Raw genomic sequence first — 17,760 nt, 5'->3', positions numbered from 1 at the left:
TGCACAAAATGAAATTCCATACCTGCAAATGTGTGGTCCTGAAAAGGTTTGACCACAATTTTCAATTGTGTACCTTATTCCTTTAGTTATCCAGTCTACTTATTCAAAGAAATGAACATTTCTGTTCCTTTTTAGAGACATGACAATTTCACTTCCTTTTTAGCGAAATGGTTATTTCACCTCCTTTTTAAAGAAACGACCATTTCACTTCCTCTTTAAAGAAATGATCATTCCACTTCCTTTTCAAAGAAATGATAATTTCACTTCCTTTTTAGAGAAACAATTTCCCTTCTTTTTTTTAGAGAAATGACCATTTCACTTTCTTTTTAAAGAAATTAACATTTCACTTCCTTTTAAAGAAATGACCATTTCACTTCCTTTTTGAAGAAATGAACATTTCACTTCCTTTTTAAAGAAATGACCATTTCGCTTCCTTTTTAAAGAAATGACAATTTCACTTCCTTTTTAAAGCAATGACCATTTCACTTCCTTTTTAAAGAAATGACCATTTCACTTCATTTTAAAAGAAGTGAGTATTTCACACTATCCAAGGCCACGCGTACTTTTGTTTCAAAATAGGTCCGTAAACATATCACTGACTGTCACTTCCGCCTCATTTCTTTCTCACAAGCTCTTAATGCAGTTGCATTTACAAATTCATCGTATCAAGAAAGCGACCAAAGTTTGTTAACATGCATAGGACCTAATTAGGTTCCACGAGTCTGTATAATTTGAAATGGGATTATGTACATTTAATATTCATATTTGCTAAGGTTCGTATGTCTCTTTTAAAACCACTGAATTACTATTCATGAGAAATTATCATAGTTCGCAGTGTACTCTCGCCGAGAGCAGCACATTATTGCTCACAGCAAATGTATATATATATATATATATATATATATATATATATATATATATATATATATATATATATATTGCTATAAACTAGCTGTTTATTATATGTCCAGAGAAAAAATAATACAACAATAATACACACACGGAACATATATATATATAATATAAATAAATATATATATATATATATATATATATATATATATATATATATGTGTGTATATATATATATATATAAAGCTAGTAAAGCTAACTGCTATTTAGTTTAACAGCCAATGTCTCATAAAAAGATACATCGATAACCAGTGCTGCTTTCATCCTCTAAAACGGAAGGCTCATCAGCAGTAAGTCTAAACCCCCAAACCACACACTCCACTGTTTACCTTAATCTTGCATGGATCCTTTCGTTTCCTGATGTTGTGGCTTTTCATTTTTAATACCTCATCATATATTCTAATCATCACTTTTCAGGTCTTCCTCTTCGTCTGCCTCCCAGCATTTCCTAATCATAAAATCTATTCCCCTAAATCTTTCTCTTCCATTCTCCCCACACGACACCACCACCTCAAATTGCTTTTATCTATCCCCTCACGCACGCCAAGTTCCTATTTTACCATCTATGATACACAAGCAGTTCATATGCTCTACTCAAGCACGTCATTTCTGTACCTTCAACCCATTTATTCTCATTCACATTCAACGTCCACACTTCACATCCATGAAGGAGAATGTACTGAATAATCCCTTCATACATTGCCACCCCGGCTTCTGTGGACAGTCACTACCAATCTTTTCCCAGTCTTTTACACATACCCAGATACATTGTTTTCCTTCGTCTATCCAGTGCCTTCTGTCATCCTGCTGTCATCAATTATAATGTCTACCAAGTTCTTGTATATTTCAACCGCTACTTATCCTTCCACACACACACACACACACACACACACACACACACACACACACACACACACATATCTTATATATATATATATATATATATATATATATATATATATATATATATATATATATGTATATATATATATATATATATATATATATATATATATATATATATATATATATATATATATATATATATATATATATATATATATTAAATGCATATATTAATTACTATCTCTGATTTGATCACACAATGAAATAATAAAAAAAAAAGCTAATGATTTCCCTAACAAGTAAAAATATAATCCTAACGAGGTATATATTCATAAGCTGTAAATTCATGTAAAACTGCATCAGCATTGCTATGTGTTTACTCTTATTTGCACCTTTCAGCAATCATGTCATAAATAATATTAAGTGTAAACCACTTTATTTAAACTGAAATTTCGTTTGCCCCCTTTGAATCGTTGATTCATTCATAAAATTCATTTATAACATAAATGTTCAGCTTTCTGAACACTGCTTCTCTTTCTTTGTTACTGTTGATCTTAATGAGTAAGTCAACAATTCAAAGCAAATGAAACTTAACTTTAAATAAAGTAGTTTAAGCAAATCAATATTAGAAACGGTATAATTTCAGCACCTCTATCCGTATTATTATTATTATTATTATTATTATTATTATTATTATTATTATTATTATTATTATTATTATTATTATTATTATTATTATTATTCAGATGAGTCCTGTTTCTATGGAACAAGCCCACAGGGGCCACTGACTTGAAATTCAAGCTTTCAAAGAATATGGTGTTCCTTTGAAAGAAGTAACAGAAGGTCATAAGAAATACAGAAAGAAGAGACCTGCAAAAAGAAAAATAAAAATAATAAATAACAGACGAAATGCAAGTGATTTATCTAAATACAAGGGTGATTAATTTTGTTTTAGGTAGAATAACTGTCTTTTACTACCAGAAGCCTGCGACTGTTTATAAATAGAAAGGAATTACAAAAAAGAAGTATAAAATATAGTTCAAGTGATACTCTTTTAGCTGAGATTCCTCTAACAGATATCTACCGGTTCCTGACAGCGCTGAATCCTATTTCTTTTTATTACACTCCTTCACCTACGCTAACTTTATTGATAATTGAAATCTTTTATGCCCATTGTGTTTAAGAAATAGATTCCTCAAGCTTCTGTCTTTTCAGCTCATTCTTTCATCTATTTGGTCTCTGGTTATCTTCTGTATCTTATCTATTAGGAGTATATATATATATATATATATATATATATATATATATATATATATATATATATATACATATATATATATATATATGTGTGTGTGTGTGTGTGTGTGTGTATGTATGTATCTATATTGTAAATAGATATATTTGTCTGTGCGCATTCAATGTGCAAGATGTATATTTTAAAAATTTTAGCATGAGATGCCTATTCATACGAAACTATAAAGCATTCCAGAACTTTACATAGAAATGTTTCTTTTATGGTTTGGTAAGGTATGAGGCCTGCAAATTAAAAGTAATTTTTATAAAAATATACCTATTTTATAAATTCATCCGTTGTAGAAAAATTAAAGTATCTAAATATATATATATAGTAAATCTAAGTAATATTTGGACTCATATCTCATTTATAAGCGTTGATGAGGCCTTATCTTCCATAAATTTCATTGACTACTCAAATTCCCAGCTCAGAATCAGGCTCTAGATCAGCACTTCTCTTCCCGAGGAAGTGTTTAAGATGGCTCGGCAGCCAGCCTCCACCAGCTCCTCCGGCTTTTTGAGGATGTGGTTTCCATGACTGTATCCACTGGAGTGGCTGTATCCATTGGCGTAGTTTCCAGCGCTCAGGAGACCTCCGTAGCCTCCGTATCCACCGCCTAATCCGCCGTTCAGGCCTAAGCCAAGACCACCGAGTCCTAGGCCTAGTCCACCAAGTAATCCGGGCTCTGGATCAGCGCTTCGCTTCCCGAGGAAGTGTTTGTTAAGATGGCCGTTTGCAAGACCTCCCAATCCTTTGAATCCTCCTAAAATGTGGCTGTGTGGCTGTATCTTGGAGTGGCTGGACCCGTAGCTCGGCGCTCAAGATGCCCCCAGCCCCGCCATACCCTCCACCGAACCCTCCGTTGAGTCCTAAGCCCCCGAGTCCAATGCCACCGAGTAATCCTGGAGCTGCGTCAGCCACGAAGGCCAAGGACAGGATAGCGATCTGGAGAGGACAGGATTACCTCATGTCAGCCATAGTAAGAAATGGAAGGCTATTAAACATTCAGTTTTACAATCATTATAATAAATATATATATGCTTTATATCACTGAATCATATACCATGGTACTAAAGTGACTTCAAGCAAAACACTTATTAGGATCGTAGGATTTTATGTTCACAATTTGAGGTATTGTTTTACTATGTCATCTTGTCCTGTATATGTGTATTAATGTTAAAACATTTACCTACGCTATACAACACAAGGAAAAAACATGTAAAACATGAAGTAGTCTCAACAAGTGCAAATATTATGTATATATATATATATATATATATATATATATATATATATATATATATATATATATATATATATATATATATATATACAGTATATATATGTGTGTATATGTATGTGTGTTTGTGTATGTGTGTATGCGCGCGCGCGATTCTTTGTATGCAAAGTGTTTCGTGGGACTGTTCCTAAAATGCCTTTTTTTTTTTTTTATCTTACCAAAGATCTCATGATCCAAGTTTCCGAACACGGATCAATGAAAGGCGAGAGCTCTTCGTCTAATGCTTTCCCGATACGCGTCGAGCCTTTATATAGGGTAGGAAATAGGAAGGAATCCTGCTTTCCCAAACAGACTCCCATCGCCAACCGCCCCCTCCCCAACCTAAGTCTCAGCCACGCCCAAAATCCCAAGTCAGGATAATATTGTCCCTGACATTCTTCCAAGATCTAAACATGACCTTGATTCAGATGACGACCTTCGAATTCCTGCCAGATCTTTCTGTGCTTGTCTCTCTCTCTCTCTCTCTCTCTCTCTCTCTTTTCCCCCCCTCTCTCTCTATCTCTCTTGCTCTCATAAGGAAACCGAGATCGTTTTATGCTTCGGTGGATATCATCCATCATTAATCATTTGGCGCACGTTTTTCAAAATAATTTGGACGAGTTCCTGGAAGTTTTACCGGATGCGCTAAGATGCAATGACACTGGTCATTTCGGTGACCTCGGTGCAGGCAAAACTTCTTCCTTGATCTCCCACCTTTTATCCAATTAGCATAGACAGATATAATATAATTTCTTTCAGTAACTATTAGGAAATATCAGGATCCACTTAGGAGATGGCCTCGATGGAGAATTCCCACCTATCAATGGCTGAAGTCAAATTCTTCCCTGATCTGCCACTTTTCAACCAATTAACATAGACGGATGTAGCATAATTTCTTTCAGTAACTATTACGAAATATTTGGATCCACTTAGGAGATGACCTCGATGAGATATCTCCCATCCGTAAGTGGCTGAAATCACACACGTAATTTTATTGCGAAGACATAACTCCATGTCTTTCATTTTTTGTTACTTCTTTGTCTCTCGGTCACTTGCTATTCCTGACTTATGATTTTAGACATTGCTTGCAGTTCAGTCTCGAGTAGGTCGAATTTAATATACCTTTGGAATACATGTACTCCCTATTGGTAAAATGATTTACTGATGAAATAAGTTTAACGGTTCACTGAGAACATGCTTTTGGTGAAAATATTCAATAGTTTTTTATGTGACGATAAAAACTTCATGCAGACGAACTGAATTATGCATACATACACACACACACACACACACACACACATATATATATATATATATATATATATATATATATTTATATATATATATATATATATATATATATATATATATATATATATATATATATATATATATATATATAAATATATATATATTAATACATAACATGCATACCTATCTATTAAAATGAATTGATGCACACACACACACGCATATATCATGCATACACGTACTTATAGTCCTCATTAAGTATTCTGGGATGAAGCTGCTAGCCACATGGCCTTCTCAGCCATGGTTTCCACACACTACATTCAGCTATCTGAATTATTACATAACCGAAGAAATAGAGCAGATTCTTCTGGTGTTTACCTTGAAAGAGAACACATCTAATTTCTTAAAAAATAATAAGAAAATAATAAAAAATAACGGGGAACGCAAAGATCCGTTGCTCAGGTTATATCATTGAAGCTCCAGGGAAATAAAAAAATGGAGGAATGTCTCATTAATTTACTAGTATAATCCATTATCAAACGCTTAATGTTCTTTTACTTTTTCATCGTTATTAAGCAACAGGAATCATTACGAATGAAATTGTAATAAAAGGAAGGATTCACTAAGACGTACGCACACACACACTTCCACATACACACACAAATATATACACATATACATGCATACATATATATTAGATATATATATATACTGTATATATTTATATATATAATATATATATGTAATTTATATATATATATATATATATATATATATATATATATATATATATATACTTCGTATATATATATATATATTATATATATAAATATATATATATATATATATATATATATATATATATATATATATATATATATATATATATATATATATATATATATATATATATATATATATATATATATATATCTCTGTCTTTTCTCTCTGAGCTGGTCGTTCTAAGAAGTATTACACTCATATTAATTACAAAAATCTCGTGTGGTCGGACGAAATCTCAAGCAACTGTATTCTAGGTCTACAAACTAGCAGATTAACCGCATGCTGGTTTTGAGGTTATATTACTAATGTCTCACGCTTGTGCCGCTGACTAACGCAGGAATATTTGCCTTGAGCGGGATCCGGGAAAGAATAGTTCAGAGTAAAACGAAAGCAAAAATAAGTAATATTTAATGATAAGGCACGGTAAGGGATCTCGAATACTTTATCTTCTAACTAATCTCTTGTTTAAGAGATTACTTTTTAATTACATCTTACCCTCAGTTATCTCTTGTACTCTCTCTCTCTCTCTCTTTATAATAACTTTGACATCATTCCCACAATTTTCCAGCTTCAAGTAAAAATCAGCTCAGAATAGAGAAAAATAAAAAAAAAAGATATAAAGAACAATCTTAAAAAGGTACCTTGAGAGATCTATAATTCTCCATCGTCTGTTAACTAATCTCTTGTTGAAGCGATTACTTTCCCTTAACTCTCCCTTGTACCCATCTCTCTCTCTCTCTCTCTCTCTCTCTCTCTCTCTCTCTCTCTCTCTCTCTGACTTATAATAACTACGACATCATCCCCTCAATTTTTCAGCAAACTACGTCTTTCGAACCCTCCCATCTAAATCATTTCAAAGATTTTTTTTTGAATCTGAAATTCAGGACTCATAATAATCAGACCTGAACAAAGGCAGTCCATTGTCACTGCCAAGGTCGCAGGCTCATTTCACGGTCATTGACACCAAATCACGGGAAGGGTGTGGCAGGGAGTGACTGTCAGTCAGTCAGTCAGTCACTGAAGACTCAGAAATGTTTTCCTTTCTTGGCTTCTCCTATAAAAAAGCAAGCGTCTGAGCAGGTAGAGCACAGTCACCGTTTGATAGCTCCTGCTTGAACAGTCAGCCTGGGAGGATGAAATACTTGGTAGGGTTCCGGGAATCCGTCTTGTGTCTAGATTTTGAACACTTGTTTGCTTTTAGAGATATTTCGTATCTTGAAGTTCTCCTCATGTCGTTTATGCAATTTCTTTCCATCAAATTTAGTTCATACTTTCAGTTCTTTTTTTATTATGCATTTTTAAAAGCTATTTGTAATACCAGTTTCAAGTTCAGGGACTGAAACTCATTCAACTCACAATTTTGACCTTTTAACGATAAGTTTGAAACTATTTAACATTTAAAACTCTGCATCAATATATTTTTAAATAAGATCCAACTAGAAATTTCCAGATGTTACTGAAAATCATACACTATCAGAAACTAAGAATTCGCATGAACGTAAATTTAGATATCCTATTTGATTAAGAAACATTCATTAACAATTCAGATATTGGTCTTTCTGAGTACCTGAGAGATTTGCCCATTAGCTTTTTACTCATTTATTTCATCGGCTCTCCAGATTATTGTACTGCTGGCAGCTTTGGCTTCGGCCGCTCCGCAACTTGGACTTGGAGGTCTTGGAGGAGGACTTGGAGGAGACCAAGGCGGAGCTGGCTACGGTGGTGGCCTTGGAGATGGACTAGGAGGAGCAGGACTGGGAGGATCTGGACTTGGGGAAGGCTACGGTGGCAATCTTGGAGGAGGTGGACTTGGTGGAGGCCTTGGGGATGGTCTTGGAGGAGGTGGACTTGGTGGAGGACTTGGCCAAGGACTAGGAGGTCTTGGAGGTGGACTGGGAGGATATGGAAATGGGCTTGATGGAGCTGGACTTGGAGGAGGACTTGGCCAAGGGCTAGGAGGTCTTGGAGGCGGACTTGGTGGCAACGGACTTGGAGGAGGACTTGGCCAAGGATTAGGTGGTCTTGGAGGTGGACTTGGAGGAGATGGACTTGGCCAAGGATATGGAGGTCTTGGAGATGGACTTGGAGGAGGACTTGGCCAAGGATTAGGAGGTCTTGGAGGAGGACTTGGTCAAGGGGGACTTGGCCAAGGACTAGGAGGTCTTGGAGGAGGACTTGGTCAAGGAGGACTTGGCCAAGGATATGGAGGTCTTGGAGATGGACTTGGCCAAGGATTAGGAGGTCTTGGAGGAGGACTTGGCCAAGGAGGACTTGGCCAAGGACTAGGAGGTCTTGGAGGAGGACTTGGTCAGGGAGGACTTGGCCAAGGATATGGAGGTCTTGGAGATGGACTTGGCCAAGGATTAGGAGGTCTTGGAGGAGGACTTGGTCAAGGAGGACTTGGCCAAGGACTAGGGGGTCTTGGAGGAGGACTTGGCCAAGGAGGTCTTGGAGGCGGACTTGGCGGACTTGGAGGTGACGGTTATGGCTTTGGTCGTTAACACTGACCCAATTCTGGGCTTAAAATGTTAAAGCAAAGTTAATCAAAATATGAAGTTCTTGGACACTCGACAGGATTTTCTCTATGGATCAAATGCTGCTGCTTTTCTTATTTTTTTTATATATAACGCATAACTTGTTACACAGATTTTATTTTATTTTATATAATGATAATATATATAGATATTCGAATGTATAATGTTACAATTCCTTTATGGATATACTATGACGAGAATATTCTCACTACTTGTGATATTTTTAATCTTCTTGACTACATCTGATTAAACTACCTCCTATAACTAATACTAGTCTGCAGAGAATTGTAATATTATTTATGAAGAATAAATCAGAATGTGCATCTATCCATGTTTTCAGTTTCACTCAGTAAACAGATAGAACAGGAAGTGGAAGAAGTGTAATAAACTCATTAAAAATTATAGATATATATATATATATATATATATATATATATATATATATATATATAAATATATATATATATATATATATATATATATATATATATATATATATATATATATATATATATATATATATATTGTAAAAGAAATTAAGATGATAATGGCAGTCCGGCAGTGAAAACAAAAATTAATGATATTGGTAAAAGGTAATATCTAAAATAAAAATAAAAAAATGGCAACTCTGGCCCTATGTGAAACCTTATTGGTTAATGACTTTGAACCCCCCCAAAAAAAAATTGCCAAAAAGAGCAATATGTAGCAAGTGTAACTACCGTTGAAGTTGGTACTATTGTACACATACAAAAAAAAACACGTAAAAAGAGCGCCGAAGTTTCTTGGGCGCAATCGAATTTTCTGTATTGCGTATAATCAAGGCCATCTAAAACAGATCTAACTTTCGGTGGTCTCGGTATAATGTTGTATGAGCCGCGGCTCACGAAACTTTAATCATGACCCGGTGGTGGCCTGTCCTATATCATTGCCAGAAGCACGACTATGGCTAACTTTAACCTTAAATAAAATAAAAATTACTTAGGCTAGAGGGCTGCAATTTGGGATGATTGATGATTGGTGGCTGGATGATCAACATCTAAATTTGCAGCCCTAGCAGTTATAGTTTTTAAGATCTGGGGGGGACAGAAAAGTGCGGACAGACAGACAAAGCCATCTCAATAATTTTTCTTTTACAGGAAACTAGGAAGCAATGGAAATCTCTGGGGTTGTAAAACTCACAAGGGAATGCCATTGTGTAAAAAAAAAAAATGGCAACCGTGGCACATTGTAAAAACCCTTAAATTAAAGACATTGTAAGTAAAAGATATAAAAAAAATGGCAACATTTTGCTCAGTGTTAAAACCCGTTAGTAGAAATTGTAAAATAAGAAAAATAAAAAACAAGTAAAAAATGCACCGAAGTTTCTTCGTATAATCAAGGCCACAGAAAATAGATGTCTCAGTATAATGCTGCCTGAGCCGTGGCCCATGAAGTTTTAACCACGGCTCGGTGGTGGCCTATCTATCGTTGCCAGAAGATCGCTATCGGCCAACTTTTAACCCTAAAATAAAACTTTGAGGTTAAATTTGATATGTCTGATGACTGAGGTGGATGATCAACATGCCAATTTGCAGCCTCTAGCCTCAGTAGTTTTTAAGATCTGAGAGCGGGAAAGAAGTGCCGACAGAAAAAAAAAGTGCGGACAGAATAAAGTGCGGACGGACAGACAAAACCGGCACATTAGTTTTCTTTCACAGAAAACTAAAAGGAAACTTCAGACAGTGTAAAAACCTGCCAGTAAATGTCAATGTACAATAATAAAAAAAAAAAAAAACTCGGAGGTTACCGTTATTTTTTTCGGTAAAATTTTTATTAAGCTACAGGCTTTTATACCGCGCTAGAGGTTGCCATTGTTTATCTATTATTTTGTTCAATGGCATTTACTGATGGGTTTTTACGCCTCGAAAGAGGTTACCATTTTCTTTTGTAATTATATTTTTTGGCTTTATCTTTCGGGTTTTTACCGTGCAATAAAAGTTCCTATTAGTTTTCTGTAAAAGAAAACTATTGTGCCGGCTTTGTCTGTCCGCCCGCACTTTATTCTGTCCGCACTTTTTTTTATCCCCACTTTTTATGTCCGCCATCAGATCTTAAAAACTGCTGAGGCTAGAGGGCTGCAAATTGATATGTTGATTATCCACCCTCCAATCATCAAACATACCAAACTACAGCCCTCTAGCCTCGGTATTTTTCATTTGATTTAAGGTTAAAGCTAGCCATAATCGTGCATCTGGCAACGATATAGGACGGCTACCACCAGGCTGTGGTTAAAGATTCACGGGCCACGGCTCATACAGCATTATACCGAGACCACCGAAAGATAGATCTATTTTCGGTGGCCTTGGATATACGCTGTACAGAAAACTCGACTGCGCCGAAGAAACTTCGGCGCATCTTTTACTTGTTTTTATTTTGCAATGTTTGTGTGGGGGCGTACAATAGCATTAACTTACGTTTTTTTTACACTGCACCAGACGTTGCAGTTTTTTGCAACATTTTGCGGTTACAATGGCATATCCTTGCGGGGTTTTACACCGAGTCAGAGTTTGCTATCGTTTTTTTTTATTTATTTATTTTTTGTACAGTACAGTGGCATTAACCTACGGGTTTTTACACCGAACCAGAGGCTCCCATTTTTTTTACTTTTTGGAGGAGGGGAGGCGGGAAAAATAATATTAACTTTCAGGTTTTTTTCACCCTACTAGAGGTTGCCATTGTTCTATTCTTTTTAGGGGGGCTACGTTGGTTGTTACAATGGCATTAACTTCTTTGGTTGATATTTCTAGTAGTGAACGACATCCTATGACTAACAAAGAAAAGTAATGCCGTTGTAGACATTAGTAATTACATATATTATCAGCAGATGCAACTCGTGAATTCTCTAGGTTAAAACGAGCCTGGAACGTGAAAGGTTCGAGGAGACAGGCAATCAAATTCCTGGAATTCCATCAACAGTGACGAAAATAGAACAGTGTTTATGCGTCATACATTTCCGAATTTATTTAGTGATAGAGATAAATATGAAGTAAATGGATAGATAAACGAATTATTGGCAACAATCTGCCTTCTATTTTAAGGATTTGATTCATATTAATTTTTGTTAACGAAATTTCTCGGCAATTTTTTTAATCGAAATATTTATTCTTATTCAAGATTAATTTTTATGCTTAATATGTTTATGGTTTTGGACGGTCCACGTAAATACTTATACCTTTATTCGCAGAAATTGTTCATTTTCTCTTTGCTTCGTCGTTAATACGGAACAAGTAAAAAATGCGCCGAAATTTCTTCAGCGCAATCGAGTTTTCTGTACAGCGTATAATCAAGGCCACCGAAGGCAGACGTATCTTTCGTGGTCTCGGTATAATGCTGTATGAGCCGCTCCCCATGAAAATTTAACCACGGCCCGGTGGTGGCCTATCCTATATCATTGCCAGAAGCACGAGTATGGCTAACTTTAACCTTAAATAGAATTAAAACTACTGAGGCTAGAGGGCTGCAATTTGGTATGTTTGATGTTTTTGAGATCTGAGGGCGGACAGAAAAAGTGCCGACAGAAAAAAGTGCGGACGGACAGACAAAGCCAGCACAATAGTTTCCTTTTCCAGAAAACTAAAAATCCGCAGTTATGTATCTGACCAAAGCTGTACATTTTCCAGAATACAAGAATAATGAAAGCGTTCGAAAGCTCCCATTTTTAATCCTTTTTGTATTTTGATAATCACAGCTTTGCTCACATGCATAATTGTGGACTTTTCCTTATTTATCACCTTTCTTACATCTTATTCTATGGCTCCCCTTTCGTTTGTTCTTTCATGTCTTCGCTTATTCCTAAACATCTATAAGCGCTCTGGCTACGCCATTCTTCTGTTGTGTAAACAAAATGCTTTCAGTGAAAGTAGACAGATGTTTTGGAAATTTCAGTCCCAGCGGGAAAAGGAGAGCCCGGCTTAAGAACCACCACATTTTATTTGTGGGCGTTTCGTTGTTTCTTCTGGACGCGTTTCGTTGTTTCTTCTGGACGCGTTTCGTTGTTTCTTCTTGACGCGTTTCGTTGTTTCTTCTTAACGCGTTTCGTTGTTTCTTCTTAACGCGTTTCGTTGTTTCTTCTGGACGCGTTTCGTTGTTTCTTCTTAACGCGTTTCGTTGTTTCTTCTTAACGCGTTTCGTTGTTTCTTCTGGACGCGTTTCGTTGTTTCTTCTTAACGCGTTTCATTGTTTTTCTGGACGCGTTTCGTTGTTTTCTTCAACGCGTTTCGTTGTTTCTTCTGGACGCGTTTCGCTTGTTTCTTCTTAACGTTGTTTCTTTGTTTCTTCTAACGCGTTTCGTTGTTTTCCCTGACGCGTTTCATTTGTTTCCTCTTGACGCGTTTCGCTGTTTGCTCTTTGACACGCTTCGTTGTTTCTTCTGGACGCATTTCGTTGTTTCCTCTTGACGCGTTTCGTTTCTCTTCTTGAAGCGTTTCGTTGTTTCTTCTGGAAGCGTTTCGTTGTTTCTTCTGGACGCGTTTCGTTTTTCTTTTTGACGCGTTTCGTTGTTTCCTCTTGACGCGTTTCGTTGTTTCTTCTGGACGCGTTTCGTTTTTTCTTCTGGACGCGTTTAGTTCTTCTTCTAGACGCGTTTCGTTGTTTCCTCTGACGCGTTTCATTTGTTTCTTCTGATGCATTTAGCGTTTCTTCTGACGCGTTTCGTTGTCCCCTCTTGATGTCGTTGTTGTTTCTTCTGAACGCGTTTAGTTACTTCTTCTAGACGCATTTCGTTGTTTCTCTGACGCGTTTCTGCTGTTTCTTCTGACGCGTTTTAGTTGCTTCTTCTGGACGCGTTTCGTTGTTTCCTCTTGACGCGTTTCGTTGTTTCTTCTGGACGCGTTTAGTTGCTTCTTCTGGACGCGTTTCGTTGTTTCCTCTTGACGCGTTTCGTTGTTTCTTCTGGACTCGTTTCGTTGTTTCTTCTGGACGCGTTTAGTTGCTTCTTCTGGACGCGTTTCGTTGTTTCTTCTGGACGCGTTTAGTTGCTTCTTCTGGACTCGTTTCGTTGTTTCTTCTGGACGCGTTTAGTTGCTTCTTCTGGACGCGTTTCGTTGTTTCCTCTTGACGCTTTTCGTTGCTTCCTCTTGACACTTTTCGTTGTTTCTTCTGGACGCGTTTCGTTTTTCTTCTTGACGTGTTTCGTTGTTTCTTCTGGGCGCGTTTCGTTTTTCTTCTAGACGCGTTTCCTTGCTCCTACTGGACGCGTTTCGTTGTTTCTCTTGCAGATGTTGTTATGAAGAAACAACGAAACGCGCCGTAGATAAAATGTGGTGGTTCTTAACTCACGCTCTTCTTTTAATGCTGAGACTTAGATTTCCAAAACATCTGTCTACTTTCACTGAAAACATTTTATTTATTTACACAACAGAAGAATGACGTAGCCACAGCCCATATAAATATTTAGGAATAAGCGACGTAAGATATGAAAGAACAAACGAAAGGGGAGCCAAAAAATAAGGTGTAAGAAAGGCGATAAATAAGGAAAAGTCCACAATTACGCATATGAGTATCTATCAAAAAAACGAAGGTCTTCTTCTTGTAAACGCTATCATTATTTTTGTATTTTGGAAAAAAACAGCCTTGTTCATAAGTGTGGATTTTTACATATAATTTCCCGTCACGGTAGAGCGATGCACCATAGATAATGGCGATGACGTTTTACGAAAAAGATCCTGTTTTTCATTAAATTAATTCTTTTATTTTCCTCTTGCCCATATCTATAACATCTCTCTACGTAAAATCTACTTCAAATTTGTAACCACTCCTTCCTCCTCCTTCTGCAATCATGATTCGGCCATTTTGCATATTTTGCATATTCCAATAATCTTATTTCACTAAATTTGCACATATGCATTTATCATCCTTTACACCTCTTCCCCCCTTCCCCCCTCCCAAAAAAAATATTAACAATCTATGAGTCCTCTAATTAATTATGAAGTTCAATTATTTCCTAAATTCTTTCATTCGATCATCAAAAAAAAAAAAACAAGTAAAAAATGCGCCGAAGTTTCATCGGAGCAATCGAGTTTTCTCTACAGCTGCTACAGCGTATAATCAAAGCCTCCGAAAATATATCTACCTTTTCTGGTGGTCTCAGTGTAACTGTATGAGCCGCGGCTAATGAAACTTTAACCACGGCCCAATGGTAGCCTATCCTATATCGTTGCCAGAAGCACGATTATGGGGAACTTTGGTCTCAAATAAAATAAAAACTACTACTGAGGCTAGAGGGCTGCAATTTGTTAGGTTTGATGATTGGAGGGTGGATGATCAAAAATTTGCAGCCTTATCTAGCCTCTGTAGTTTCTAAGATCTGAGGGCGACAGAAAAGTGCGGACAGAAAGAAGTGCTGACAGACATATATATAATTTTATAATTATATATATATATATATATATATATATATATATATATATATATATATATATATATATATATATATATATATGACTTTTATCACATCACCGTGATTCATATTCAATCAGTGTTACAAACGTCCTTTATATCCAATTCCTTTACTGAAATAATATGTTTTTCATATATATTTGCCGTTGGGATTTGTTGATAATAGTTCGTCGTCCCGAGCCCACGAGACGGCAGACTTATTATCAACAAAAATTCCCCTTCTGCAACATATTGAAAATATATTATTTCGAACAAATGATAAGACGTTTAACTCAACTTACTGATATATATATATAATATATATGTATATATATGTATATATATAACATATATATATATATGTATATATATATATATATATATATATATATATATATATATATATATATATGCTATAATATATATATATATATATATATATGTTGTGTGTGTGTGTGTGGAAGTTTGTGTGAGTGTCAACAAAATTTACTCTGCCTCTGGGATTTCTTTAATTGTTCTTTCTTCTACATTTTAGTGTCCGTCTTATATTTCCCCTCAAAGGAGAAACCCTCATTTTACTTCTCTTACGTATATGCGTAAAAGTGTGTTTAATAGACTGAAAGCTATTCTCATCTGAAGACATCCGTCAGAAGAAAAGTTATTTTGATATACACACATACATGCATATGTATTTATACACACATATATGCTCATATATATGTATGTATGTTTATATACATATATATGTATATATATTGTATATATGTGTGTGTATTTTTATAGAATCCAAAAACGAGATCAGGAAAATTATCGTTATTCTTAATTTAATAAATATACAAATACACACACACACACACAATATTGTTTGTAAATATTTTACTTTTGCTAGCTTTGTTTCAAGGAAAATGATTTAAGAAAGTATCAAATAGTTTGTTTAGTAAAATATATTCTTGAACTATAGTGATTGGTACATGATGTAGATTTACACAAAATATTTTTAAGTATTATCTGAACTCATACACCGATTTTAAATGCTGCTATTGTATTATTCTTCACCATAAATATCCATTCATAAAGTATTTCAATGACTGCTGGGGTTCCTCATTCGGATTCAGGCTCTAGATCAAGCGTTTCGCTTTCCGAGGAGGTGGGTGTTCAGATGACCCTGTTTCAGGCCACCGGAGCCTCCGAAGCCTTTGAGGATGTGGTTTCCATGGCTGTATCCGTTGGAATGGCTGTATCCATTGGCGTAGTTCCCAGCGCTCAGGAGACCTCCGTATCCGCCGTATCCACCACCTAAGCCGCTGTTCATTTAAGCCGAGACCGCCGAGGCCCCAGTCGAGTGCCGAACTGGGCTCGGATCAGCGCTTCGCTTCGAGAAGTATTTGAGATTGTCTGCAGATTGCTCTACCCAGTCCTCCGAACTCTCTCCCAATGTGGTTTCCGTGACTGTATCCGTTGGGTGGCTGTATCCATTGGCGTGAAGTTCCAGCAGAGGCCGCTATGCCAGCGTATCCTCCCTGACCCTCCGTTGACTCTAGGGAGTCCGCAATCCATGAGCTGCGTCAGCCGCAAAGGCCACGAACATGACTGCGATCTGTGTGGAAGCACACAGGAAGCTAAAGAGTCATTAATAGAAAATAAAGAGGAGAGAGAGAGAGGAGAGATTCAGGTTGTTCACCAAGCTTATTGATAAGTCAGTAGTGACAGAGTGGATTGCTTTCAGTATCTGAAAGGAGTGTTCTATTTTCAATCATAATATCTAGCCTGGGTTATGCACGCAAGTTGCCTAACACATCAACACATTAAAAATACACAAACAAACTTAAGTTGATACTGGAACTGACTTTGTATTCCTCAATACAGTCACTTTATCAACAATTAAAGAATATGAGTAAAAAGCCTCAATAATGTAAATGAGAGACTGTATTTTTCCAAAATACAGAAAGAATAAAACAGGAGAGCTTTCGACCGTTTGCACAACGGTCCTCTTCAGCCAACTGAATAAAAAAAGCTCCCATGTTTTATCCTTTTTGTATTTTGGAAAAATACAGTCTCTCATTCACATTATTGCGGCTTTTTACTCATTATTTCCAATTACAATATAGTGATGCACCACAAATGAAAGCATGTATCAATGTTTGTGAAATTTTATTGATTAAGCTCTATCGGCGTCCATAGTTATCGTTCTAAAAAGTTTAACTCAACATGTGAACACTTTCAGAAGTGCTTAAATATCATTTAAATATCCGTTCAAAGACCACAAACAGTCTCACTTCCAGACAGTGACTGTTCTGGGTAAGATAATCCACATGCAATTTTCCCCTAAAGCGGAAAAGATGAAAGCACAAACGATTTGCACTGGTGATTTAGTACAACTTTACACGCCGGGTAGTAAAGAAGGTTCTATTTCAGGGGAATTTGTTTGATCAAGGAGGCAGCGACGG

At 36.2% G+C, this 17,760-nt stretch overlaps 2 protein-coding genes across 2 annotated transcripts in view; both read left to right on the top strand.

Annotated features, from left to right (window-relative positions):
* Window positions 1-7,450: 7,450 nt before the first annotated feature.
* LOC136842079 (uncharacterized) lies at window positions 7,451-9,222 on the top strand. The gene is made up of 2 exons (XM_067109462.1): window positions 7,451-7,510; window positions 7,985-9,222. The coding sequence occupies exons 1-2, from the start codon at window positions 7,499-7,501 to the stop codon at window positions 8,864-8,866; spliced, it is 894 nt and encodes a 297-aa protein (XP_066965563.1). The 5' UTR covers window positions 7,451-7,498; the 3' UTR covers window positions 8,867-9,222.
* A 7,175-nt stretch (window positions 9,223-16,397) lies between these two features.
* LOC136841903 (uncharacterized) overlaps window positions 16,398-17,760 on the top strand; it is a 5,590-nt gene continuing 4,227 nt past the window's right edge. The window contains exon 1 of the mRNA XM_067109325.1: window positions 16,398-16,589. Coding sequence (XP_066965426.1) covers window positions 16,398-16,589 — 192 coding nt within the window. The remainder of the gene's footprint in view (window positions 16,590-17,760) is intronic.

Source organism: Macrobrachium rosenbergii, chromosome 9 (genome assembly GCF_040412425.1).
Source record: "Macrobrachium rosenbergii isolate ZJJX-2024 chromosome 9, ASM4041242v1, whole genome shotgun sequence".
In the NCBI taxonomy this organism is placed as follows: Eukaryota; Metazoa; Arthropoda; class Malacostraca; order Decapoda; family Palaemonidae; genus Macrobrachium; species Macrobrachium rosenbergii.
Note: the sequence above shows the minus strand (reverse complement) of the source record. Positions and strands in the feature narration are given on the sequence as shown.